Source organism: Nerophis lumbriciformis, linkage group LG08 (genome assembly GCF_033978685.3).
Source record: "Nerophis lumbriciformis linkage group LG08, RoL_Nlum_v2.1, whole genome shotgun sequence".
In the NCBI taxonomy this organism is placed as follows: domain Eukaryota; kingdom Metazoa; phylum Chordata; class Actinopteri; order Syngnathiformes; family Syngnathidae; genus Nerophis; species Nerophis lumbriciformis.
In genome coordinates, this window is record NC_084555.2 from 1,089,947 (window position 1) to 1,117,139 (window position 27,193).

Sequence of the window (27,193 nt, forward strand, 5' to 3'; positions counted from 1 at the left end):
TTAATTCAAGTGTACAGCGCACGTGGCGTCTATTAAAGTGGAGGCCGCTATTTGGGAAAATACGCTCACAGCTGTCCTTTCTTCAGGTACATTGTGCTGGACAACGGTCTCCGAGCGCTCCTCATCTCGGACTACAGAGGCTTGGCGGGATCAGAGGAGGAGGAGGAGGAGGAGGAGAGTGAAGGGGAGGAGGAGGAGGAGGGGGAAGAATATGACTCCGGCGACGAAACGGAGGAGGACTCTGATGAGGGCAGCGACGATGAGGATGACGACGGAGAGGGGAAGAAGAGTAGAGGACATGCAGACAAGCAGGTATCACCACCGTGACACGGCCTGCAACAGTAGGTACACCTGTGCGATCCAGTGACTTAGTTACATGGTGCAGGTGTACCTAATCAAGAGGCCTGGTGAAAACCGGTATCTGACATCAATATCACTGTTGTGAAAATGTGACACAAATCATATTTGATGTTTTATATGTGTCAGTGTGCGGCAGCATTGTGTGTCGGAGTGGGCAGCTTCAGTGACCCCAGTGACCTTCCCGGCCTTGCCCACTTTCTAGAACACAGTGAGTAATTATAGTAATTACAGTGAAAGCAGAAAGGAGGGAGGGATGGGTGGGGGTGGTCGCACTTTCCAAAAGGTTAATTTGCTCCCGCCTTTTACATGGTTAGCCATCAGCAATACATTTGAGGCTGACATCCTCCATATATGTTTGCACCTCTGAGTTGGACGAGATAAAACCGTATTAATAGGCAGCAGAAGCTGTTAAATGTGTTCCAGGACCTGCTCTGTCTCTCTAATTCCTCATTTCAACCTCTTTTCCCGCCTGGCCGACAATGACCACGAGCATATTGCATTCGTATTTAGTTTAAAAAAATAAGTGACATTAAAAAAAGGCCAATTTTATTGTTGAAATTTAAAATAAAGTAAGATTGTGAAATTATTTTAGTACAAAAATGTTATATTTGGATTTCCTTTTTGGGCGTTGATTAACATTACAGTAACATTAAGTGACAAAGACATGGCTATTTTAAATGACAAACTAAGGTTAGCGCCAACCCTAATTATTATTATCATTATTATTTATAAACCCTGGCTGCTCCCAATTGGTGGTCTTGGTGATTAGGTGATTACCATGGCAACAACAACACTTTATTTTGGGGGCAGGTTTAACACTTATCTCCTACCCAGCAGTGGGTAGAGTAGCCACAAATTGTACTCAAATAAAAATCCCTTACTTTAGAGTAGTTTTTTTCTTATTTATACCAAAGACTATAAAAATGGGACCAATTACCTCCCTGCTTGGCACTCAGCATCAAGGGTTGGAATTGGGGGTTGAATCACCAAAAATGATTCCCGAGCGCAGCCACCACTGCTGCTCACTGCTCCCCTCACCTCCTAGGGGGTGATCAAGGGTGATGGGTCAAATGCAGAGAATAATTTCACCACACCTAGTGTGTGTGTGACAATCATTGGTACTTTAACTTTTTAATTTGAATTATGCCCCCCCTCAAAAGAAGAAAATATTTTGCCGCCCCCCCACCACTTGGTCATGACTATAAATAGTATCATTTATCCATTAAATTGTTATAAGTACACCTTTGCATAACATTGCATCCTTATTAACATTAAAGAAAACACAAAACAATAACTATAGATCAACTTCCAGCAAAGAATAACTGTATCAACGTTGATTTTTAGTCTGTAATAAAAAATATTTAAAATGAATTAATTTCCCTGAAAGTCAAAAAAATAAATGAATCCTTATTTTTTTTAAATATTGACCGACTTGAACTGTTAGACACTCCATCCATCCATTTTCTACCGCTTATTCCCTTTGGGGTCGCGGGGGGCGCTGGAGCCTATCTCAGCTACAATCGGGCGGAAGGCGGGGTACACCCTGGACAAGTCGCCACCTCATCGCAGGGCCAACACAGATGGACAGACAACATTCACACTCACATCCACACACTAGGGCCAATTTAGTGTTGCCAATCAACTTATCCCCAGGTGCATGTCTTTGGAAGTGGGAGGAAGCCGGAGTACCCGGAGGGAACCCACGCAGTCACGGGGAGGACATGCAAACTCCACACAGAAAGATCCCGAGCCCGGGATTGAACCCAAGACTACTCAGGACCTTCGTATTGTGAGGCAGATGCACTAACCCCTCTGCCACCGTGAAGCCCCACTGTTAGACACTGAATAATAAAATTAAATAAATTGATCAGCAACATTATCTCAGAAGCAAAATATTTAAAACACGTTGACCTGCAAAACAAAAAGTAATTCAACCATTTGTTGTCACCAAGAGGGCATGCTTGTTACTACCTCACTTCATTAGATACTCACGGTATTTAGAGAAGGAAAGATTGGAGACACATCATGTCTTTACATCCACAAATTAAACATTAATCGATGAAAGACAAAGTTGGACTTATTTGTGGATCGCTACGTAACATATTTTGATTGGCATAACGAGTGCCGTGCTGCTGTGATGGTGACAGTAATGAGAAAAAGGATACGTTTGTTTGCATTTGATTTGCTGCTACAAATATTAGTCTGGCAATAAAGACGCTATAATGTGGTCATCCGTGTTGAATAAAGCACTTGGCTTTCCTGCACAACAACTAAGCATTTAGTTTCTGTTATGAAAATCAAGAAAGAAAATACAGTGAATTGGACCAACAATCACAATATTTATTACTAGGACGTGCGTGTTCTTGTATTTCTACCCTTCTTGAGACATCAACAAGGAAAAGTACCTTCCATATGAGGACCGGTGAACAAGTTAGGACCAAAATCACGGTCCCAGTACGGAAAATCTTTGCATCTCATAGAGAATGTCTCATTTGCACCCCTGGAGGTGAAGTCTATCAAAATTAGGGTGGTCCCAAAAAGAAGGGATTTCTCAAATTGACTGTGTGTCGGTTTTAAAAGTGCTCCCCCTGTGGTCAACATATGTAATAACAAGTGTGTGAAAAAAATTGAAGTGCTCTCCCTCTGGTCAACATATATAATAACAAGTGTGTGTGTAAGAAATTGAAATGCGCCCCCTTTGGCCAAAATTAATATAAACAATAAAATATGTATATAGAGACATACTGTAATAACTTGAAGCAAATAATGAAGATGAAAAACCAATTACAAAAAAATTAATAAATAACAAAGCTTACCTTTTTTATATTTACATAGTATGTATATATTATTAATGTTGTAAATACAAATCTTTATATAGCTAGAAAGGGTAGTCCTTTGAAGAGGTAGGCATTTTTCGGAGGTCTCAAGAAGGTAACAAATACAAGAGAGAGTGTGTGTGCGTGTGTGTGTGTGTGCGTGCGTGTGTGTTTGCAGAGAAACGGCTGTGACTTGTTTGTTTGTTTTTAACAAGGTGATTGTTGATCGACCACCTGCTCATGTCCTTTTAAAAGCTACAGTATTTTCTATGCACACAAAAACATCAGGAGGGAGATTTGTTATATTGGTAGACAAGTTGCCAAGTCTTAGGTGCAGGCGTTTCCCCATCATGCCTTGCTGTAGTTAACAATTATTACCTTTGACTGTGTTACCGTGCATTTTTAATGTGTTGTTTTGTACAGGTAGGGTTTAATAGTTAAAGTACCAGTAGAGTGGAAAAAACAAGTTGACTTTATATGCTTAATTGTGATTCTTTGTATCAAATATACCATATGTAATTGTATTTTATCCGCAAAATAGGTGAAAATACCGTCTAAACATCACAAAATGCTACAAATTCAGTAAGCCATTTTGAATATTCCGCTCCAAATAGCTTCTGCAATTTCCGTAGATTCTACGTCACTGTAGTATTGCTTCTGCACTCTGACCATGCTATCAAATCCGTCATACTGGGAATATGCAAAAATTGGAAAGAAATGTGCTGTTTATCGTTCACAATCCTTATGTAAGACAAGAACACATATGCTTGACTGTTTATATGCATTTGAAATTGTAAATAAGTAGCTAATAATTGAGTCAACAGATCGAGGGTCATCTGTTGTGCCCATTACACCCTTTAAAAAACATCCAGAAACCGCCAACATACTCCATTTACATGTCATGACTTGAAAATGTACCAAATATGAGCGATGTTGTTATTATAAGCTCCAACGCAGACGGCATATTTTAGCAGCGCATTGATAGCAGTGAGCTAATGCTAGCTTACGCTGCTATTGTTGACACATTAAGCCGGCGGCTGCTTCTGCTTCGTCTCTAACTTGCTAAAAGTTAATTCTAGATAATGATTAATGCATGTCTCACCTGGTAGTAGACAAAAGTGGCCATAGACCGAGAGACTGGTCAACTTTGACATCCCTGAGATGGCAAAAATATGCTTGTTGAAGCCAAAAAAATGTTAATGTTAATTGGTTCTTCTTATGTGAGCATCCCTTCGGTCGCAAGAATGGCAATATTGCAATAAGTGTTTGATTTATTATGGTTTGTTATGGTTAGTTAGCAGTGACGTGCGGTCACTGGAGGCAGGTGAGGCGTGGCCTCACCTGCCATCATGGAAAGAAAAAAAATGTAAAAAGAAAAAAAAATTATTAAATTGTTATATGTATCCAGTGATTATACTATAAAGTTATTTTCCGTTTAACTTCACCAGTTTTAGATTATTATTATTCAAAATCGCTGAATTTTCACATTTGCCATTCAAATACTGAGAAGAGACGGTGCGGTGATCAGCAGCCAGTTGAGGCACGTCACTCAGTAGTGCCTCAACAAGGAATGCGGACTCGGCTAACTGCTGGCCTGCTGTGCAGTGAGACCGTATTGCTATATGAATTATATTATACATTTCCATAGTTTAGTTAGCTGAGGTATATAATGTACAGTGTATTTTGTCAACAACTGTATGTGTGTAACGTATTTCTTGTGCTGAGCAATCATAAAACTGCTGCGAAGACGCACTGTGTGAGGCTCGCGTAATCCCGCCTCCTGGTGCCGGTTATTGCACATCCGCCGCAGAGTGCACCCCCCGACGGGAGCGCCACACCAACCAAAGCCCACACCCAAACCCTCCACGTGCAAGACCGAATCCACCCAAAAAAAGTCACTTAACAAGAAGCCAAAAAGTGCAAAAACAACAATGCTCGCGCCGGAGGAGCCGTGAATGACTGCAGGGACACAACATTAGGTATACCTGCAGCACGGATTTCATATTTCATTCATTCACAACTCCTCCAACACGAACACCACTGTTCCCGCACTTATAAGTAAAGGTAAGACCATAATAACGTATTTTTTATTAAATGTGCTTTTTTGTGTGCTACAGTTTGTATGTGTAAAGTTAAAGTTAAGTTAAAGTACCAATGATTATCACACACACTAGGTGTGGTGAAATTTGTCCTCTGCATTTGACCCATCCCTTGATCACCACATGGGATGTGAGGGGAGCAGTGGGCAGCAGCGGCGCCGCGCCCGGGAATCATTGTTGGTGATTTAACCCCCAATTCCAAGCCTTGATGCTGAGTGCCAAGCAGGGAAGAATGCTGGTATGAGCTTTTAAACATAACCCGTTAACTGCTGCCAATCAAATGGTGAATAAGATACTCTTTAGGGTTCATATGTTTGTAAATCTGACTGTGATGAAGTCAGTGCCTCACCAGCCAAGAACCTCACCGCACGTCACTGTTAGTTAGTATGTTTAGCACCTAGCAATACTGCTAATTCTATAGCGTTAGAATATAACTGCATCCGTTTAGTACTCGGCGTCTTAAAATGATTGCTCATCCACTTTGTGTTCGGGTTCAGAAATTAAAGGTTCTTGATCGTACTTTTTCCAAAGTAATCGTTGTTGGCTCTCACAAAGTCTGCTTGATTAGCATTGTTATTGATTAGGAAAGGATGTTTGGTTCCTAACACTACGTCAGGGATCACGTGACTGGCTTCCTCATTAACTCTCAAAGTTGCTCAAGAATCTCTGCGAGATTGATACTATTGTGATCATATTTGTTTATTTGCAACTTTGGAAGTCTTTTGGTGTCATAAATAAGATACATATAATAATAGCTTCAGTAGAGAGGCAACTTGTTTTTCTACTCTACTGGTACTTTAAAGTAGTGTCGTTTTTAGTTGTGTTATTTATTTAGTTAAATATTGCTATTTTTGTTGGTAATCTGGCACTTTTAGTAAGAATGGTTAGTGCAGTGCATCCTACTAACTTTAACATCACTGTGACCTTGGGCGGCTATTGTATCTAAGAGTAGAAATGTATGAGAAAAATAATGTTGATGACTGTGTGACAACATTTCTTACCTGCAGGTCAAATAAGTGTTCATTTTTAAATGGTTCTGCGCGTATTTTTTTTTCCAGGGCTGGGAGTTTGATGCCTGTGCTTTAAGGGGAAAGATATTACATATTGTTGCTTGAGTGCAGGGGTTCTTAACCTTTCAGACCTCGAGGCCCAACTTTTCTACTACAGAGGGGTCCGGGCCCACTCAAATATTAACACTGAATAAGTCATCTTACTCTTGATTTTGATTGCGTTCAATAATTGTCTAACCTACTGAGAGTTTAACAAAATAAACCTTGTCGAACGATATGAAACCATGTGTTAATCACAAAGATTATTATCAAGATTAGGTCAGGCTGATTAAGAAAAAAATACTACCAGTAATCAAATATACTGCAAAAGAAAGGACTCATAGAAACTGATGAAAAATAAATTCACATACAAATACGCAGTGCTGAAATGAAAAAAATCGAACTAAATTAATAATAATAATAATAATAAAATATATGTTTCTTCAATACAGTGTAAATAAAATCAAAGTGCAAATAAAAAACACAGCTTCAGCACTTTAGTCATAATTTTTGCACTTAAGAAAATTATATTTGGTTTTAGCTCCAGATTTCTTTTTTTTTTAGATTGTCATTACTGCCACAAGTGGTGGAAAAGTTTATTACATCTGAGTACCGCTGTGGCCCACACAGACTACAGCTGAGAAAGATATTTTTTTGGTGGCCCAACAATGGTTAAAGGGGAACTGCACTTTTTTTTTAGAATTTTACAATCATTATGAGAGACAAGAAAACAAAAGTTTTTCGTTTTTTTTTCTTTCTAACATATACAAATCATCTTGTTCTCGGTGGCTAGCAATGCAGCTAATGGTGGCAATCAATTCTACCTCTAAATCACTTCAAAATGTGTTTAAATACCATCAACAAGACTTAATTTACATTCCCTAACCTGTATAATAACCAAACTGTAGCGACATTGTTATTGTAAGAGCGAATTCTGAGGAACTCTTTTTCGATCCTACACATCGGCGTGCTAAGGTATTAGCCATAAAGGCTAACTTTGGCAAGAGATAAGCCAGCTTCTACAACAACACAAAACGGGTTTGAGTTTGTAATGCACAACACTGCGATACGACACCAATCTGTACTGACTGAAAAACATGAACATTCATATTACAATATCTGCGAAGTATTAGCCCACATTTTAATGTTTTGTTTGTACATAGCTGAGCTAGCCAGACAGCGTATGTACTGTAGTTGTGCTAACACGCATGACATACTGCGTGTATCGTGATCGACTTTTAAGTGACTTACTCAGTGGACTGTTGTTTGTCTGGTCCAGCTGGCCGGGAAACGTTTCCTGTTAATTTTGGGGTAAGCAATCCATTTATGTCAAAATAGCTTGCCTCCAAGCTCCATATTTATAGCGTCAAAATCGCTTTCATCTTTCTCTCCCGGCTTTTGTTTGCTCCAACGTCTCACTCTTCCTTTGTGCTCGCTTCTATAAGCAGCAGTATATTTAGCTTCAAAAGTAAAAGGTTGTTAATCCTCATTTGTCCAAAAGTAGTCATTTTCATTGTCTGTTACCAAGTCTGCCATGATTAGAACACACACTCGTGTTTGATTCTGGATGTAGCAACACACATGTTGCCAGAAGTCAAGACGTGCGCTGCTATGGAAACCGATCAAAGCGCAAAAGAAATCAGTCCCTGAAATGATTAAAATGATCAAAATACGGTAAATATTGAACAAATTACATATTGTTATGAACGTGTCTGTTACTGCATTATAGATAGATTTGCAATGTGTTTACTAAACATTGCTGAAGGGTTTTGAAGTTGTTTTAGAGGACTTTAAACGTTACAACAGTGACTTCCATTAGCCCCATCTTTCAAGCGTTTTCTATCATCTTTAAAATCGTAAAGTGTTTTTGTCAGGTTCAAACACTGATGACATCTATTAAACAAGACAAGAGGCAAATAATTAAACCGAGACAGAATTAAATTTGGACTCAATATATTGAGGAGAGTCGCCCGGACATTGTATCCTTCTGCAATCTCCAGCACGCTCTGCCAAAAGATTGTATGCCTCCTTCTTTTATTTTGGACCCTCCCCGACCACATAGCCACCGCTGTTTCCAAAGGACAAAGGTCGCAAAAAAGTTCACAGAAAAGGTCGTAAACAATTCACAGAAAATGTCAGTTCAAAAAGAGTTCCATAAAATAGTTCAAAAAGAGTTTGTAAAATACTTCAAAAAGAGTTCGTCTGGAAATTGGGCAGATCTTGCCATCTGTCTGCTTTGAAGTCCTTGGGCAGAACAACATCCTTCTGTTGATTACCATACATGAAAGAACACAGGAACACCATCTTGCTTCCCCCCCCTACACAGTGGAGTTTTACGAGCCTTACTCTTGGTAGATATCAAAGACAGCCTTTTTGTCTTCTTGTCAGGAACACAACGTAATACAAAATGTTTGTGATAATTTAGAAACATGGCCCTGTGATGAGGTGGTGACTTGTCCAGGGTGTACCCCGCCTTCCGCCCGATTGTAGCTGAGATAGGCTCCAGTGCCCCCCGCGACCCCGAAGGGAATAAGCGGTAGAAAATGGATGGATGGAATTTAGAAACAATTATTCTAACAGTTTTTGTCTCTCATAATGATTGTGAACAATAGGCAACATTTTTTTAAAAAAAGAAAAAAAAGTGCTGTTCCTTTTAAGAAACACTGTATTAGTGAATGCATGTACAAGGGAAATAAATTATTGTCAGCACTAATGCTCGCCCTAACACAACATGAAAGCTAATGCTCGCCCTAACACAACATGAAAGGTGTCTTGGCTGATCCAAAATTTTGCAAAGGCTACCAAAGGAGACATTTAGGGTGTCAGCCTCATTACAAGCTAGTGCACCGCCAACTTCATTTTAAAGCCCTTTCTTAAGGGCAAACTATTACATATTGTTACTTTTAAAGAACACTAGTAATTGGCTGGAAGATTTGAATAATAATGTGGATGTCCGCCAAAGACAGCACGCAGCGTAAGGTGTCCTGGCTGGTCCATAATGTTTTAATACCCACTTAAGTAGGTGTCTAAGAGCTCTACGTGGCAACAGCTTAAGCCATCCATCCATCAATTTTCTACCGCTTGTCCCTTTTGAGGTCGCGGGGGGTGCTGGAGCCTTTCTCAGCTGCATTCAGGCGGTAGGCGGGGTACACCCTGGACAAGTCGCCACCTCATCACAGGGCCAACACAGATAGACAGACAACATTCACACTCACATTATGGCCAATCAACCTATCCCCAGCCAATGTATGATTTAAAGCAAAACAACTGCATACAGTAGCGTTCATGGATGTAAAATGTCCATGTTTTGCAGAAGCAAAACGTTCCTTATAAATCTCATTCCTTTCTCTTGCTGCCTCTCAGAGGACAAATTGTCTTTCTCTTGCACTGATGGTCTTGTCGAACAACTCCTGATGGCCTATCTGAAAACGCGCTCGCCATAAAAGCCGTCAGCCAGTATTTACAGCCATATTTAGAGCCATCTTTTCGGTAGCAACTTTGATGATAAATTTTCCCGCAGCACATAACTGCCGTCCGCACGAAACAAAAGAGCCGCAAAAGCGTAATCATGAGTGGCTGAAGGCTGAAGCGTCTTGTCATCTGACTCACACTTTGTGCTCTGTTCCCAACCGTGCGAGCCAGTGGTGTTCATGGGCAGCAAGAAGTACCCCTCGGAAAACGGCTTCAATACCTTCCTCAAGAAGCACGGCGGAAGCGACAACGCCTCCACTGACTGCGAGAGGACCGTCTTCCAGTTTGACGTGCAGAGGAAAGGCTTCAAAGAGGCGCTCGACAGGTGAGAAGGGATCACAGGTGCTTTTGTTAAAAGAGAAGAAAAGGACATCTGAGGGCTAACATTTAAAAGGTGAAGGCAGGGGAATGGAAAGATTTAAGTTAAAAAACAGGCATATAACAACAACTCGAGTAAGCCTGAGGCCATTTGCCTTTCTGATTAAAAAGAAAGTGTTAATCAATGAGATGTAACGACATCCCTATTTGGAATGGCAAAGATTTATCCAGATAATTCAATGTAGCAATAGTGTATTTTACTTTGTTTGCTGCCTAAAAGGGTTGCAGTAAAAGGTAATTGTAAACAAGCCTGTCACGTCTTGTCAAACAATCTTCCGGTGCTAGAAAATGTTGAATGAATTGACCTGTGAGACAACACCCTCTGCTAGATCGGTACTTTTTTTTGTTTTTACTTCTACACTTCTTTTTAATACATCTGAGAGACTTCCTTTTATTGTCATTCAAATTTGAACTTTACAGTACAGATAAGAACAACATTTCGTTGCATTAGCTCATGGTAGTGCAGGATAAAAGAGCAATAAGGTGCATATATAAATAAATAGATTACTGTACAAATAAATATATTGCACTTTTGCATATGCATCCACGTTTATGGATGTATGTTATATTGTCTTTATATTCCAGCGAGTTAATCCGTTTTTGGGGGGGAATTGAGGGAATTATTATGATGCGTTCAAGAGTCTTATGGTCTGAGGGAAGAAGCTGTTACAGAACCTGGGGGTTCTGCTACGTAGGGTGCGGAAACTCTTTCTAGAGTCCAGCAGTGAAAACAGTCCTTGGTGGGGGTGGGAGGAGTCTCTACAGATTTTCTGAGCCCTGGTCAGGCAGCGGCTTTTTGCGATTTCCTGGATAAGAGGAAGAGGAGTCCTGATGATCTTTTCCGCCGTCCTCACCACTCTCTGCAGAGACTTCCAGTCTGAAGCACTGCAGGCTCCAGTCCAGACAGAGATGCAGTTGGTCAGTAGGCTCTCTATAGTGCCTCTGTAGAATGGGGGAGGGAGCTATGCTCTTTTCATCTGACGCAAAACGTACAAGCGCTGCTGAGCTCTTTTTACAAGAGCTCCGGTGTGTAGGGACCAGGTCATATTGTCAGTTATCTGCACTCCCAGGAACTTGGTGCTGCTTACGATCTCAACTGCTGTGCCTATGACGAAGAGTGGAGTGTGGCTGGACTGGTGCCTCCTGAAGTCGACAATGATCTCCTTGGTCTTGTCGACGTTCAGGACCAGGTTGTTGGTTCTGCACCAGTCAACCAGATGTTTCACTTCCTCCCTGTAGTCCATGTTGTTGTTGTCACGGATGAGGCCCACTACTGTTGTGTCGTCCGCATACTTCACAATGTGGTTCGTATTGGACCTGGCGCAGCAGTCATGGGTCATCAATGTGAACAGCAGCGGACTCAGGACGCAGCCCTGGGGGGAGCTGGTGCTCAGGGAGATGGCACTGGAGGTGTTGTCGCCCACTCTCACAGACTGGGGTCTGTCTGTCAGGAAGTCAATCAGCCAGTTGCATAGGGGGGCACTGAATCCAAGGAGGGCCAGTTTGCTTACCAATTGTTTTGGGATGATGGTGTTGAACGCTGAGCTGAAGTCCAGAAACAACATCCGTACGTGTGTGTCTACTACAAAAGCCAAAACTACTATCGACTACCCATTTAAATCATTGCCTTCAAATACATTTTGTGTCCTAGGACTTATTCCTTCAGTTTGTAAACATTAACAATAACAACCAAAAAATTATTTTGTGATCTCCGGGTTCGGGAGGAGATCTTGCCCCAAGTGGAGGAGTTCAAGTACCTCGGAGTCTTGTTCACGAGTGAGGGAAGAGTGGATCGTGAGATCGACAGGCGGATCGGTGCGGCGTCTTCAGTAACGCGGACGCTGTATCGATCCGTTGTGGTGAAAAAGGAGCTGAGCCGGAAGGCAAAGATCTCAATTTACCGGTCAATCTACGTTCCCATCCTCACCTATGGTCATGAGCTTTGGGTTATGACCGAAAGGACAAGATTACGGGTACAAGCAGCCGAAATGGGTTTCCTCCGCCGGGTGGCGGAGCTCTCCCTTAGAGATAGGGTGAGAAACTCTGTCATCCGGGAGGAGCTCAAAGTAATGCCGCTGCTCCTCCACATCAAGAGGAGCCAGATGAGGTGGTTCGGGCATCTGGTCATGATGCCACCCGATTGCCTCCCTAGGGAGGTGTTTAGGACACGTCCGGCCGGTAGAAGGCGACGGGGAAAACCCAGGACGCGTTGGGAAGACTATGTCTCCCGGTTGGCCTAGGAACGCCTCGGGATCCCCCGGGAGGAGCTGGACGAAGTGGCTGGGGAGAGTGAAGTCTGGGCTTCTCTGCTTAGGCTGCAGCCCCCGCGACCCGACCTCGGATAAGCGGAACAAGATAGATGAATGGATGGAAAATATGGATCTATTCACACGAGTTTCGATCATATATGGATACTACCCTTGGTATCAACACGACCAATAAATATATGGATCAATTCGTCCTCCCCCTATGTGTACGCCTGACTGCTACATCCCAACAGAGATGCTGTTCTATAATCCTCTAGACAAGGGATGTAACGGTAAACGGTATAATGATTAACTGTGGTAAAATTCCAGACGGTTGGTAATGCCACTTACATTTTTAATTACAGAAAAAACTTCATTTATTAATGCATTTTAGTCAACACCGCTTACTTCTTGGAAACAGAGTTGCAGCCGGGCCGGCGCATGCGCAACAGCGTCGTTTGGCTGCCATGTTTGGCAAACATGGCAGCAACTACACTGACCTTGCTCTGGACATTTTCCCTTTGAGTAAACGTAGCCGATCGCTTCGTTTTACATAATTTTACTCTCTTCATTTCAGTGGAGTCTCGGTGTGCGTTTAAGAGCGCACTGTGGTTATTAGATTGGGACATGTGTGGACAATATTAGAGACAGACACATTTGTCCCACACAAAAAGTATACAGAGGAGGACAAAAATATTTGATGTTGCACTAATTTTCTAAACACAGCGTCCTACAATCAGCTGCTGTGACTGAGTTATACCACACAGCAGGTGTTGGTGACAACTTGTTTAGAAAGTCTTGCCGTTTGTTTACTAGGATGGCCATTCGTCTTTTTTTTAACTGCTAACTTTGTCACTGTTCCAATAACATCATTGTTTTGTCGTCTTATGGAAATAATTCAGTCTGTGAAGTGTCAACACACTGTGTTGTCAGTGAGGCACAAATATTGTGTATTAGATGTGAGAGGTTATCCCTCTTGTTTGTTTTTGTTGGCCAAACTGTTGCACTGAACCTCATGTTGGAGAAGAACAGAGCCTGTTTTTTTAGACTTTACCTTTATTAGCCAAACTGCTTTTTTGTTGTATATTGATATCAAAAAGTAAACAGTGGTTTTTTTACATTATTTTTTTTCATTTCAAGAAGTTTTTACTTTAGAAAAATAGATTGCATGTTGTTAATGTTTAATGGTGTCTACTGTGTAGTTAATTCCTACACAACATATTTTTGCTCAAACTCTTAATGGCTCTGTCTCGATACATTATGTACATGTATCTCACTGAGTTTTAACCTTGATTGAAAAGTTTGCAAAAAGAGGGCTTTGTAAAACAAGGTTCCACTGTATCAGCCAGATTTATTTATTTTAAATTTTTATTAAGGATCCCCATTAGCTGGTTACCACAACAACCCACTAGTCTTCCTGGGGTCCACAAACTCAATACAATTACAAGTATAAGCATATAATTATAACTACACAATACAGAAAAAAATAAAAGCATCAATAAAAAAACAAGCAAACGATTTACAGTCACAGAATAATAATTACCATATAAATATAACTACACAATATAAAACCAAACGAAATCAACAACAAGCAAACTAATTTAAAGACTCAGAAAAAATATTATTTTCTTTTTAAAAACCTGTTTACTTTCAATGCCGGTGAGAATTAAAAGATTTGGGATCAGCTTTTGTGATTGGCATTGATAGGCTTTATTATGTACTTATTTATAAAAATTGATCAGTGCATCCCTAATCACAGGATGATATTTTATACAGTATGAAAAGAAAAAACACACACAAACAAGGTCATTTATCGATGGCGGAAAAATTATCGGGTTCATTTTCATTCATCGTTCGATTAATTGATTTTTGAATCTTAGGCCTGGCTGATTAGCCAGGCCTAAGATTTGTCTTCATGTACACTCATACATAATTGTTTATCTCATCCCCCCAATACATCAGATGGGCTCAGTTCTTCATCTGCCCCCTGATGATCCGTGACGCCATCGACAGGGAGGTAGAGGCCGTTGACAGCGGTAAGTCTCCTCACATTGCAAAAACCTACACCGCCTTTTTTTTTTTTTGTAGTCTTGAGTATTTCCTTTTTTTTTTCCCCCATCAGAGTACCAGCTGGCTAAGCCGTCAGACTCCCACAGGAAGGAGATGCTGTTCGGCAGTCTGGCCAAAGCGGGACACCCCATGGGCAAGTTCTGCTGGGGTAAGTTGGTGAAGCGCAACCGCCGGGACAAATAGAACACAGCAGGGTGGCGTTTGTTGTTGTTTGTTTGCCAAGTCCCCCGAACTCCCTCTCCTATACCGCTCCCTGGCGTTTTTGCGTTTGTGGACAATTTGTCTCTGTCTCTGTTGATTTTGTGATGTGCCTGCTCTCACCAGGGAACGCGCAGACTCTGAAGCAGGAGCCCAAGAGGAAGAAGATCAGCGTCTACAAACGGCTGCGCGCATTCTGGAAGAAACACTACTCCGCCCATTACATGACCCTGGCTGTGCAGAGTAAAGGTCAGCAAGATGTGTCTTTTAGAGATTGACAGAACTCTAACAAGCAATCTGTTGATTAATTGACTCCTAATTAAATCGTATAGCTCTTAACGAGGATCCGCGCCATCCGTCTTCAGCAGTCTGTGGCTAATTATTCACAGCTCACCTCAGGTCGCCACATTCTTCACGGTGATGTCATCATTGGCCCCCACACTTTCTCACACAGAAAATATCATGCTGCAGGCTAATTAAGAGCTGCAGTGAAGGCCGATGATGGCTAGTGCTGACATTTATGCCAAAAAAAAAAGTTCTGAATTCTTGCACGGAGAAACTCAATACATTAAAAATAATGATCTTTGCGGAACTGTCTCTGAGAAAGTTAAACCTCTGTAACATTGCATAGTGCAACCAGTGCACACAAACAGGTCGTAAGTAAAAGCATAAAGTGGAACCTCGAAAGTCCAATGTCCCCCGACATCTGACAACATTGTCTGACAAAACTGGCCCTAGAAAAACGCACACAACCGAAGTGAATTTTGCAAGACCTTAGCATATATTCTGAGGATGACTTCCACAATTACTTTTTGCTCTTTTTTGGCGGGGCTTATTTGTGTATTTTATGTGTGTGAAGCTACCATGGAAGTGTGCCTTTTATGGCAATTAAATACTGTCACTTTTCATAGAAAAAAAAATAGTAGCAATTGTAACAATCACTTACTGTACAATGTCTGCTCTCACTGGGATGCCGACGGATGGGATGTGCATGTATTCCCATATAGATGAAGAAATAATCATAATCCATAAAAAGGTGCTGCAAACAAGTGTCTTTTCATGTCTTTCTCGCCATCTCTTGGGATAAGTTAAACGTCAGAGTTGACCATTTATAGCAAAATCCTTCTACTGTCCAGGTGAAAAGCATGATTTAAAATCTAGAATTAACTTTTAGCAGCTCAGAGGTGAAGCGCCAGGTCACCGACTCAATATGTCAATATAGCAGCGTAAGCTAGTTATCTCTGTGGTCACGACGCCGCTAAATATATTTTTTCTGCAAAAGCGCTGATAATAACAATATCGCTAATACTTTCAGGTCAAACGATGTAAATGTAGTACTGTTGGCTTTTGGATGTTATTTTAGATGGCTCAATGGGCGGAATAGTGTACTAGTGTAGCTGCATTATCAGCCACCTCGTATTTGTCGTATATTCGACATAGAATGCATTTAAAAAAAGAAAAACATATATGTTCTTGTCTTGCAAATGGATTGTGAATGATAAGCAGAATTCCAAAAAAAAAGTGCAGTTCCCCTTTAACATGATCGTCTGTCCTGGATGCTCAGTACAATATGGCTGAATCACCATAAGTCGACAATATCATAAATAGTAATAGTCATAGATAGAAGTTTGCAGCATTACTCTATCGCAGGTGTTTGTAAAGCATGTTCTACTTATTTTTGGCCTATATTAAATATTTTCAAGCAACAAAAATTGGCTAAATGAAGATATCAATATTACAGTGGTATTGGCCACTAGATGAGATTATAGATTAGTTATTTTTGAGTGAAAACACTTTTAAAATAAAAACAACTTTTTAACATTCACACTATTATCCAACATCAAAAGCACAATAGCACAGCACCCCTGCAGAAAACAGTAAGACATTTTAATGCATGCTTTGTTTGGGGAAAAAGTAGCGCCATCTGGTGGACAAATTAAATCCCCTGCAGTCCAGACTGAAACGGCAACATAGTCGTCCTTCTGATTTGGATTTTGTTTATGGGTTTTGAAACATTTTTTACGTGGTTTTGGCCATTTTCAAGTCTACAAATGACTAAATGAGCTAATATCTAAACTGCAGTAGTATTGGCTATTAGATGAGACCATGGCTCCTACATTTAGCACAGTATAATCTTATTTTCTATCATTATGTCTACTATATTGGATTACAAGAGTGTAAAGGTAACTATTTGGGTGTTATTTAATGTCTAGAGGGCTCTCAGTGTTTAAAAAAAACAAAAACATTTAGAAGGTCGGCGTGGCTTGGATAGTAGAGCGGCCGTGCCACCAACTTGAGGGTTGCAGGTTCAATTCCAGCTTCCGTCATCTTAATCATGGCCGTTGTGTCTTGGGCAAGACACACTTTGCTCCCAGTGGCACCTACACTGGTGTGTGAATGTACAAGACTCCCTTGAAAAAGACATTCTTAATATAATAAAGGTTAAATAAAATAAAAACCTATTTTATGCTCTAGCTATGTAAGTATTAGTTTTATGATGAATAATTCATACTTTGCAGAAATTAATTTACCACCATTACACCCGTAAACAATTACCAGCTATAAACGAGGAACGACTTAGGAGGAGAAATAGGTGCATTTAGTAATTAAGTAAAGAAACTGTGAGTATTAATTCAACGGAAGGTACTCAAGAGGAGAAACGTGTGTTGATAACCACAGAACTTACACATATTACAGTTAAACGTTTTACTAAGGCAATTGTTTAACACTATATTCTTTTATATTTAATGTGCGTTAAATCACTACAGCGACGATTACGAACCCAGTCTGCCGTTGTCATAAGCATTGAGGAGGATTTTCCCCCCCACACAAACAGTGCTGAGAGGATTCACACAGCCAGGTGCTTTCTTGGAAGGATAAAGCCTGTATAAATGAAGTGCTTATTTTTTTTTTCTTTCCACCATCCACCTCATGCTGTGAGTCTGATATGTTGCTTCAGTAATGACATTTTCCCCCCAGCAGAAAGACAAACACAATATGACAGAAGATCCTGAAAACAAGAGCAAAGTAACACAAAGCAAATATTTTGTTTGGTACTACAAAGGATGATAAATTAGTTCTGAATAAAACCCAAATGTTCTCTAGAAACACAATTTATAAGGTCATACCCCAGCTTAATTGACATTGTACCACTATTTTATGATCATTTTAGGCACTGTATTTATTTACAAATGTGTCTTTACTTACTTTTTGCCGTAATGTAAGTCTATACCTGCACATGTTTGAATTTTGTGTTCAATATTTTACCACAAAGGCTGCATAAATACTAATAAGGCTGCATACACAGTACAGGCCAGAAGTTTGGACACACCTTCTCCTTCAATGCGTTTTCTTTATTTTCATGACTATTTACACTGTAGATTGTCACTAAAGGCATCAAAACTATGAATGAACACATGTGGAGTTATGTACTTGACATAAAAGGTGAAATAACTGAAAACATGTTTTATATTCTAGTTTCTTCAAAATAGCCACCCTTTGCTCTGATTACTGCTTTGCATACTCTTTGTGAAATAATGAAATAAAATAAATATTTTACATTGAGCTAATAATTCTGATTCTGATAATAACTTTGTCTCATTTGCAAGTTCAGTTTTTCCGCAAGTAGTCTTTACCATTAAGTTGAATGTGCCAGTCTTGTCTTTTGAGTCCTACAAGTGTTTAACTGTAAATATTTGACTTATTCCACACCAGTTGTTTGATTGCAGCAAGCATCTTATTTACCAAATTCGGAGATGTTGAAATCGCCATGTAAAATTGTTAATGCTAATCAGTAGCATGTGTATGGCATATGTAATGTGAATTAGCATCGAGCTAGCACATTTTGAAAACTGCAGCCTTACTTTTTAGTGCTTTCTTTCGGGCATGCTTGCTTTGTAGTCATGGAAAATTGCAAGAATACCCTGAAGCAGTTTGCTATGAATACGCCTGATTTTCTGCCAAGTTCTTGAGCTAATGCACAGTCTGCAACCAGACGTGACGTTACGCGCAACAAAGGTATCAATATATGGTACCGTTTGATTTTACACAACTGGGTAACCATCGGTACCTATAAAAGCACCTATCCTTACCAACAACAGTATAAGTGATGTTACATTTTCATGTGTCATTTATTTGTATTTGACAATTGTTTTCTGCGTGTTAAACTATAATCTTTCCCCATAGAATCTCTGGAATTGGGTAATTGAATTGACATTATTTACTATGGAAAAACAGTGCTACGGGTTTTCATTAAGGGTGTAACGGTACACAAAAATGTCGGTTCGGTACGTCCCTCGGTTTAGAGGTCACGGTTCGGTTCATTTTCGGTACAGTAAGAAAACAACAAAATATACATTTTTTTGGTTATTTATTTACCAAATTTGTAAACAATGGCTTTATCCTTTTAACATTGGGAACACTATAATAATTCTGTCCAAAAATAGAAATAGCTCTGTGTGTGATGGATGTGAGCCACCACTAGGCTGATCAGTGCAACAGCAGGCGGTCATGAATGATAAGGATAATAATAACATACATATACACACAGGGTCGATTGCCAAGGTTAATGTGGTCAAATAAAAACTAAGTAAGATAAGGCTCAGAATGGTTTCTTAACCAAACCTTTCTACATATAAAGTGATTTTTATAAGTAGATTTCACAGTACAGTACATATTCCGTACAACTGACCACTAAATGGTAACACCCGAATACGTTTTTCAACTTGTTTAAGTCGGGGTCCACGTTAATCAACATTAAACTGCCTCAAGTTGTTGCTCAGATTAAATAAAATGACAAAACTTTTCTTCTACTGTACATACAAAAAGTTCAACATTAAACAGTTTCAAGTCAACTAAGCCTCAGATTAACTTTTCTTTCCAACCCCTAGCTTTTAACCCTGGTGACTTTCACTCAATCTTAATGTTTTTTGCCAGAAAAATCAGTTTATCCACATTTTCTGCAGAAAGAGCAGACCTGCTTGCAGTTACAATGGCACAGAGGTAAGCAGGTATGGCGAGGTAGTGCCTGGCTAACTTGGCAGTAAGAGGATCCAATCCAATCCACTTTATTTATATAGCACATTTAAACAACAGAATGTTTCCAAAGTGCTGCACAACAATATTAAAAACAATTAAAAACAATATAAAATAAATATGATTAAAAACGATTTTAAAGGGTAAAACCAATTAAAACAGTAAATAGAAATCAAAATGTTAAAAACACAGAGGACCACACAACTCACGTAGTGTTAAAAGCCAGAGAATAAAAGTGGGTCTTAAGACGAGACTTAAAACACTCCACTGTGGGAGCAGTTCGAACATGGAGGGGCAGAGTGTTCCAGAGCTTAGGGTCGACCACAGAGAAGGCCCTGTCTCTCCTGGTTTTAAGTCTCATCTTGGGCACCACGAGCTGGAGCTGGCTCTCGGACCTCAGAGCGCGCGCAGGATTGTAAGTTTGGATGAGAGTCCGAGATATAATGAGGTGCCAGTCCATATAAAGCTTTAAAACCAAACAGCAAGGATATATGGGCTCATTGTTCTTTCACCATAGAAGTGGGTCAAAATATATTTTTTAATGCAATATGGTCTGAAATCTGCTGCTATAAAAACATTTGTTATTGCTTTAGCCCTGCCTGACTCGCCGAGGAGAGGCTGCTTAAATGCGGTGGGAGCTGTGTTTGTTCGTCTTTCTCGTCGTTGAAGCGATTTTCACTTTGGGGTGGTGCCGCTTCAAAATGGGTTAGCATGTTTGACGTGTTGCCAGAAGCATACTCTACCGCTGCTGAACAATGTCGGCAAACCGCTTTTGCTTTGTCCGCCTCTCGTCCTCCATTGTTTTATCGCACCGCGAAGCCGAAGTTTTCCCAAACGCGAGATCTTAACGAGGCAGGAGAGTCTTCCAGCTCTGACTTTTACATGTTGTCGTTGCCCGGTCGCTACTAGCATGCTGTGTGTTGCGCCTCGGTGTGCATTGTTTACACAACGTGCGGTGCGCTACTTAATATGTCCGTGTAGAAACTCGTTCGGAACACCTCCGAACCGAACCGAAACCCCCGTACCTAAACAAATACACGTACCGTTACACCCTTTGTTTTCATACAATTACGTCTTCGTCGGGACTTTTTGGAACGTCTTAGTAACGAAAACCGAGGTTCCGCTGTACCTAATATGTGACCTGTCCTCCGTCGGCATGACTGACACATGCGCACTTGAGTTCTAATTGTCCTCGCCATCTCCGTGTGTCCTCAGAGAAACTGGACACGCTGGAGGAGTGGGTTCGAGAGATCTTCAGCAAGGTGCCCAACAAGTGAGTGTGGCTTCAAGGAGGCACTCAACTCACCATCGCGGCTGTGGGATACTGTCGCCTGAACAGCGATACCATTGGAGATGTAACTCCAGGGATTTAGCTAGTAAATGTCAAGACTTTAGCCATCGCCTTTTTAAGCCTTTTTTTCATTTACTTATCTCAGGCAAACTCTCCTTCAAAATCCTTCTGCTTTAGAGGGGTGTTAAGTTTCCTTCACTTTACTGCTTCCTTTTATTGTCACACGCTACACATTATATTATTACATGGCTCCACTGGTACTTGTCATACCAGTTTATGCTAATTTGTGCAGTGTTATGAGCTACGCCAGGCGCGTGTTCTACAAAAACATTAATTCAACAGTATTGCTTCATTTTTGTCTTTCCTTGTCTGCAGTGGCTTTCCCAAGCCGGACTTCTCCGACATGCTGGATCCCTTTGACACCCCGGCCTTCAACAAGCTATATAGAGGTATCGTCTTTCTTTGAACATTTGCTCTCCAAACTGCCAGGCTCCTATCAAGTTTAAAATGGAGTCAAAAAATCCCCACAAAAAGTGCTTTGCGGCTTTAAAATAGAGTTTTAGCGCAGTGGTTCTCAACTTGTTTGGTTTAGGGACTCACCATCGCTCCTCAATGCAGTTCTTCTCAAAGCATGTTCTCTGCGGGAACATACTTTATCAGTATCATGCAGCATCATGCTTCAAACCCTGCTTAGAAAAACTGTTCCCTCTACAACGTGCAGATTGTAGCCATTAATCCTGACTTCCTCGTTTTGATTAAAAAAAAATTACATTGTTTTATTCATTTTTGTTTTGTCGGTTAAAGGGTTTTATATATTGTGCTCCTGAGTTAATGTTGTTGATCAATTAGATTAGTTCACATATGTTTAGTAATAATTTAATTTTATATTTTTACGAATTTTTTGTTCTTGGAAATTGATGCACTTGAAATCGTTTCTGTTACATACTATAAAACAATGTTCAAGTTGATCTTCATGTCTTTCTTTTTTGTTGTAGTACATAATAATAAGGATATACTGTTTTGCAGAGGTGTACTTATGACAATTTTATAGATGATTAAATACTATTTATAGTTGTCGCAGTTAGTGGAGGTGGGGGAGGGGGGGGCGGAAAATGTTTTCTTCTTTCTAGGGGGTTGTAACAAAAAACATTTAGAAGCACTGCTTTAATGACAAGCGGTGACTCAAATTGTAGAAAATCATTTGTCAAGTTTTTTTAATTTTACGGAAATACATTGTACCAGCACAAAACCAGGTAAAAGGGGACCCATGGTGATTTTAATCTACATTTAAAACTAGAGATGTCCGATAATATCGGACTGCCGTTATTATCGGCCGATAAATGCTTTAAAATGTAATATCGGAAATTATCGGTATCGGTTTCAAAATTATCGGTATCGGTTTCAAAAAGTAAAATGTATGACTTTTTAAAACGCCGCTGTGTACACGGACGTAGGGAGATGTACAGAGTGCCAATAAACCTTAAAGGCACTGCCTTTGCGTGCCGGCCCAATCACATAATATCTACGGCTTTGCACACACACAAGTAAATGCAAGTCATACTTGGTCGACAGCCATACAGGTGGCTGTATAAACAACTTTAACACCGTTACAAATATGCGCCACACTGTGAACCCACATCAAACAAGAATGACAAACACATTTCGGGAGAACATCCGCACCGTAACACAACATAAACACAACAGAACAAATACCCAGAACCCCTTGCAGCACTAACTCTTCCGGGACGCTACAATATACACCCCCCCGCTACCCCCACCTCAACCCTCTCAGGGAGAGCATGTCCCAAAATCCAAGCTGCTGTTTTGAGGCATGTTAAAAAAAATAGTGCACTTTGTGACTTCAATAATAAATATGGCAGTGCCATGTTGGCATTTTTTTTTCCATAACTTGAGTTTATTTATTTTGGAAAACCTTGTTACATTGTGGAGTGTTTTAAGTCTCGTCTTAAGACCCACTTTTATTCTCTGGCTTTTAACACTACGTGAGTTGTGTGGTCCTCTGTTGTCCTCTGTGTTTTTAAAATTTTGCTTTCTATTTACTGTTTTAATTGGTTTTACCCTTTGAAATTGTTTTTAATCATATTTATTTTATATTGTTTTTAATTGTGTTTAATATTGTTGTGCAGCACTTTGGAAACATTTTGTTGTTTAAATGTGCTATATAAATAAAGTGGATTGGATTGGATTGTATTAATGCATCCAGCGGGGCATCACAACAAAATTAGGCATTATAATTTGTTAATTCCATGACTGTCTATATCGGTATCGGTTGATATCGGAATCGGTAATTAAGAGTTGGACAATATCGGGATATCGGCAAAAAAGCCATTATCGTACATCTCTATTTAAAACACTTCTCTGTGGTCTGGATTATATATATTGGATATGCATTGGTGTAAAATGTGTGTAAATGTTCACTTTTATAATGGGTTGTGGGTTGCACTTGTATAGCGCTTTTCTACCTTTAAGGTACTCAAAGCGCTTTGACACTACTTCCACATTTACCCATTCACACACACATTCACACACTGATGGAGGGAGCTGCCATGCAAGGCGCTAACCAGCACCCATCAGGAGCAAGGGTGAAGTGTCTTGCTCAGGACACAACGGACATGACGAGGTTGGTACTAGGTGGGGATTGAACCAGGGACCCTCGGGTTGCGCACGGGATTCTCCCACTGCGCCACGCCGTCCCACCTGTTTTTTTTTGTTTTTTTGAGTATGTCTGCAAGATTATGAAGGCGTTCCCAGATTGCAAATAAAACCACGCTCCAACGCTCCACCCTCTCCAAACGTATTATAATTTTTCTTTTTAAAATGTACACTGTTAATATATATGTCTTGAAGTCAACGCCACTGTTTTTTTCCCAGACACTGTCGAAAATAAACCTCATAAACATGTCGATTCCCTTGGTCACACCATTATGTACACCTGCACACTCTTAATAGATTTCGAAAGTGCATAAAAACAAATTGCTGACATTTAGCACGTTGGTGTTGTTATGCTCATGTCACAATAAGATGAACATATTACTTTATCCTACCTTTTTTTGTTTCCTCGTTAAAAACCTGCGACCCGCTGAAAATGGGCTTGTGACCCCCACAGTTGATAATGTTGTAACGGAGCAGCAACAGCAACTAATTGTGCGTTTGTGTGCCTGCAGTCGTTCCTGTGCGTAAAGTTCACGCTTTGAATATCACCTGGGCCCTCCCGCCTCAAGAGAAGCACTACAGGTGAGTGCTTGGAGATTTTGTATAGACATGGACAAATGTATTGGGACAAGCAGTCATCACATTCAATGTGATTATTGGTGTTTCTCAGTGCTGATGTTATGTTGTTGTCTCTTTCTGTCTTAGCCCCCCCTTATCCCCGCAATTTCCCCCTCTGTCTTCTTTAGTTATTTTCTCTCCCCTCCTGCTCCAGTCCGGCTGTGCCAAACACTACATATATGTATTTAATAAAGTCAAATATAAGTAAGGCAACAAGAGAAGTATTCAACACTTTTCTTCTGTAAAGTAAATATGTACAGCAGATATGTGCATCTACATCAACAATATGATTTGCCTGAGTGGCTGGACAGAACATGTTAAAAAAAGGAAAGAAATAGAAAAAAAGTATGTTTCAGTATATTTGTCCATGTAGCACGTTGTATATGCACGCTTTCAGGTGTGGCCCTCAAAGATGTGTTTTGCCGCTTTCCAGAGTGAAGCCTCTTCACTACATGTCGTGGCTGATTGGCCACGAAGGCACAGGAAGCATCCTCTCGGTGCTCAGGAGAAAGTGAGTGTGTTTGCTTTTCTGATTTGAGGGTCCTCCAAAACCCAATTTAAAGGTCTTCAATTTACTGGCAACTCACAAGCTTTATTTCTTGATTCCCTTTCCCCATTTGAGGGCATTTTGAGCACAGTCCCCCAGACCTTGTGCTGATTCACTCGACTGTGGGATTCATGGATTCACTGCTTGATGTGTTGTTTTGTTTCAACAAGAGCATTTCAGTCTTTCGTTGCTAAGTGGCTGAGCCAGTCGTCAAAAAAAAAAAAAAAAGACCTCTCTCAGTAATCCCACAATACCGACGGGCTATTGCATCAGCACCACTTGGCGGCATGGATTCCAGTTTTTGTGCGTGCGCTTTTGTTTTCGATGCTTGATGAATGACGGCAGTGGACAGCTCGGAGTGTGCTTGGAATCCGAGTCGGTCGAGTGGTTTGCTTTTGAGCGCAGACTATCTGTGTTAAGTGGTGGGCTTTAGAGTGCCCCTTGCTGGATTTGGGTCTGGGAGGCAATAAATGCTCGCATCCACTTCATTTTATTCCCCACATTTTCAGGTTTTGTTTCAGTGCAGAATGAAAACTTGACATGATAATCCTTTTAATATAGTGGAACTTCAGCAAGTGGTCCCAACCGCAATTTCAGTGGTTCCTATACCGGTACTTGTATTTATTTGTTGTGGCCTTGGTCAAGACACTGAGCCCCCAGTTGCTCCTAAAGCATTGTTAAAGTGCTTTGTGTAACTTAAAGGTAGAAATGCGCTATACAAGTTAGGGATGTAGCGATCCAGGTTTTTGCACTTCCGATCCGATACCGATATTGTTTTTGCACTTCCGATCCGATACCGATACTGACCGATACCGATACTGACCGATACCGATACTGGCCTATCCGAGCATGTATTAAAGTTTAAAGTTGTTTAGCCTACTTAGTTGTCAGAATCATGTTGAAAAGGGTTTTAGTACTCTTGATAACAACTAGCCAGCTGAATTAGGGGAGTTTGAATAATACACAATGGTTGGTAACAAGAAACTGACCTGTTTATTCAAGGATAAACACAAAATTGACAAAATTATACATGACAAACAGAAATGGCATCATTGAACTAGGGCTGGGCGATATGGCCTTTTTTTAATATTGCGATATTTTAAGGCCATATTGCGATACACGATATATATCTCGATATTTTGCCTTAGCCTTGAATGAACACTTGATGCATATAATCACAGCAGTATGATGATTCTATGTGTTTTGATTGATTGATTGAGACTTTTATTAGTAGGTTGCACAGTGAAGTACATATTCCGTACAATTGACCACTAAATGGTAACACCCGAATACGTTTTTCAACTTGTTTAAGTCGGGGTCCACTTAAATTGATTCATGATACAGATATATACTATCAGATATATACTATCATCATAATGCAGTCATCACACAAGATAATCACATTGAATTATTTACATTATTTATAATGCAGGGTGTGGAGGGGGGCGCCGGATGTAAGTGTCAGAGTTTGATATGAGAATAAATCTAAAGTTAAAATATAGGGTAGAAATGCACCCATTTGCAGGAAATGTAGTCTTGATTTTCAAAATTTTCTTTCAAGGCTTGCATGTCTACATTAAAACATTCTTCTTCATACTGCATTAATATATGCTACTTTTAAACTTTCATGCAGAGAAGGAAATCACAACTAAATAGATTACTAATTTTTTCAGACGGTGTTGATCTGGAAATTTTTGCCTCGGCATTTTGATGGTGTGGGCGTGTGGCACCGAACGGAGATAAGCGTCTCGACAGACGTTACAATATTTGAACAATGATGACGAAAACTGTTTTCTCTGTCGTGTCCGTGTGTCGAAAATTGTTATGCGCTTATTTTTTTATTTGATTTTGTGCGTGGCATAGATTTGCCGTGCGCAGAGGACGTTTGAGCAGGCGCGCACCTTAGCGGCTGCGCTAGCATCACAGCTAACGTTAGCCATGCTGCTACCTCTCTGCTCGGGGAGGACGTACACATATGTGACGTATGACGTGACAGTATGTGACGTATGACGTGACAGTATGTGACGTGTGTAAGAAGGTGCACTCGCTGTCTGTGAGAGGGAGACACAGGAAAGAGTGAGAAGAGCCTGTCGTGTAATGCCAGCAGCTAAAAGCAACTGCGTGAGAATTCACAGACGTGTGGATGTGTTGAAGGTGTGCTGGAAAATGCGGAACGGAAATTACGGAGCAGCAGAAAAGTGGAATGTATTATTTAAATCGGTGCGTTGGAAAACACGGACCAGAGTTGTTTTTTTTAACTGGATCTGGATCGACTTTTTCCCATGCCTTGCCGATACGCATTTTTTGGCAAATATCGGCGGCCGATCCGATCCAAATAACGGA

The 27,193-nt window shown here is 40.5% G+C and overlaps 1 protein-coding gene across 1 annotated transcript in view; it reads left to right on the top strand.

The window, feature by feature from the left end:
• The window catches only part of LOC133611375 (nardilysin-like), an 84,896-nt gene that overhangs the window by 11,712 nt on the left and 45,991 nt on the right, over positions 1-27,193 (top strand). Inside the window, exons 3-12 of the mRNA XM_061968094.2 lie at positions 87-312; positions 487-568; positions 9,967-10,120; positions 14,382-14,455; positions 14,542-14,637; positions 14,814-14,936; positions 20,937-20,994; positions 21,388-21,461; positions 24,198-24,267; positions 24,737-24,814. Of these exons, the coding sequence (XP_061824078.2) occupies positions 87-312; positions 487-568; positions 9,967-10,120; positions 14,382-14,455; positions 14,542-14,637; positions 14,814-14,936; positions 20,937-20,994; positions 21,388-21,461; positions 24,198-24,267; positions 24,737-24,814 (1,035 nt within the window). The remainder of the gene's footprint in view (positions 1-86; positions 313-486; positions 569-9,966; positions 10,121-14,381; positions 14,456-14,541; positions 14,638-14,813; positions 14,937-20,936; positions 20,995-21,387; positions 21,462-24,197; positions 24,268-24,736; positions 24,815-27,193) is intronic.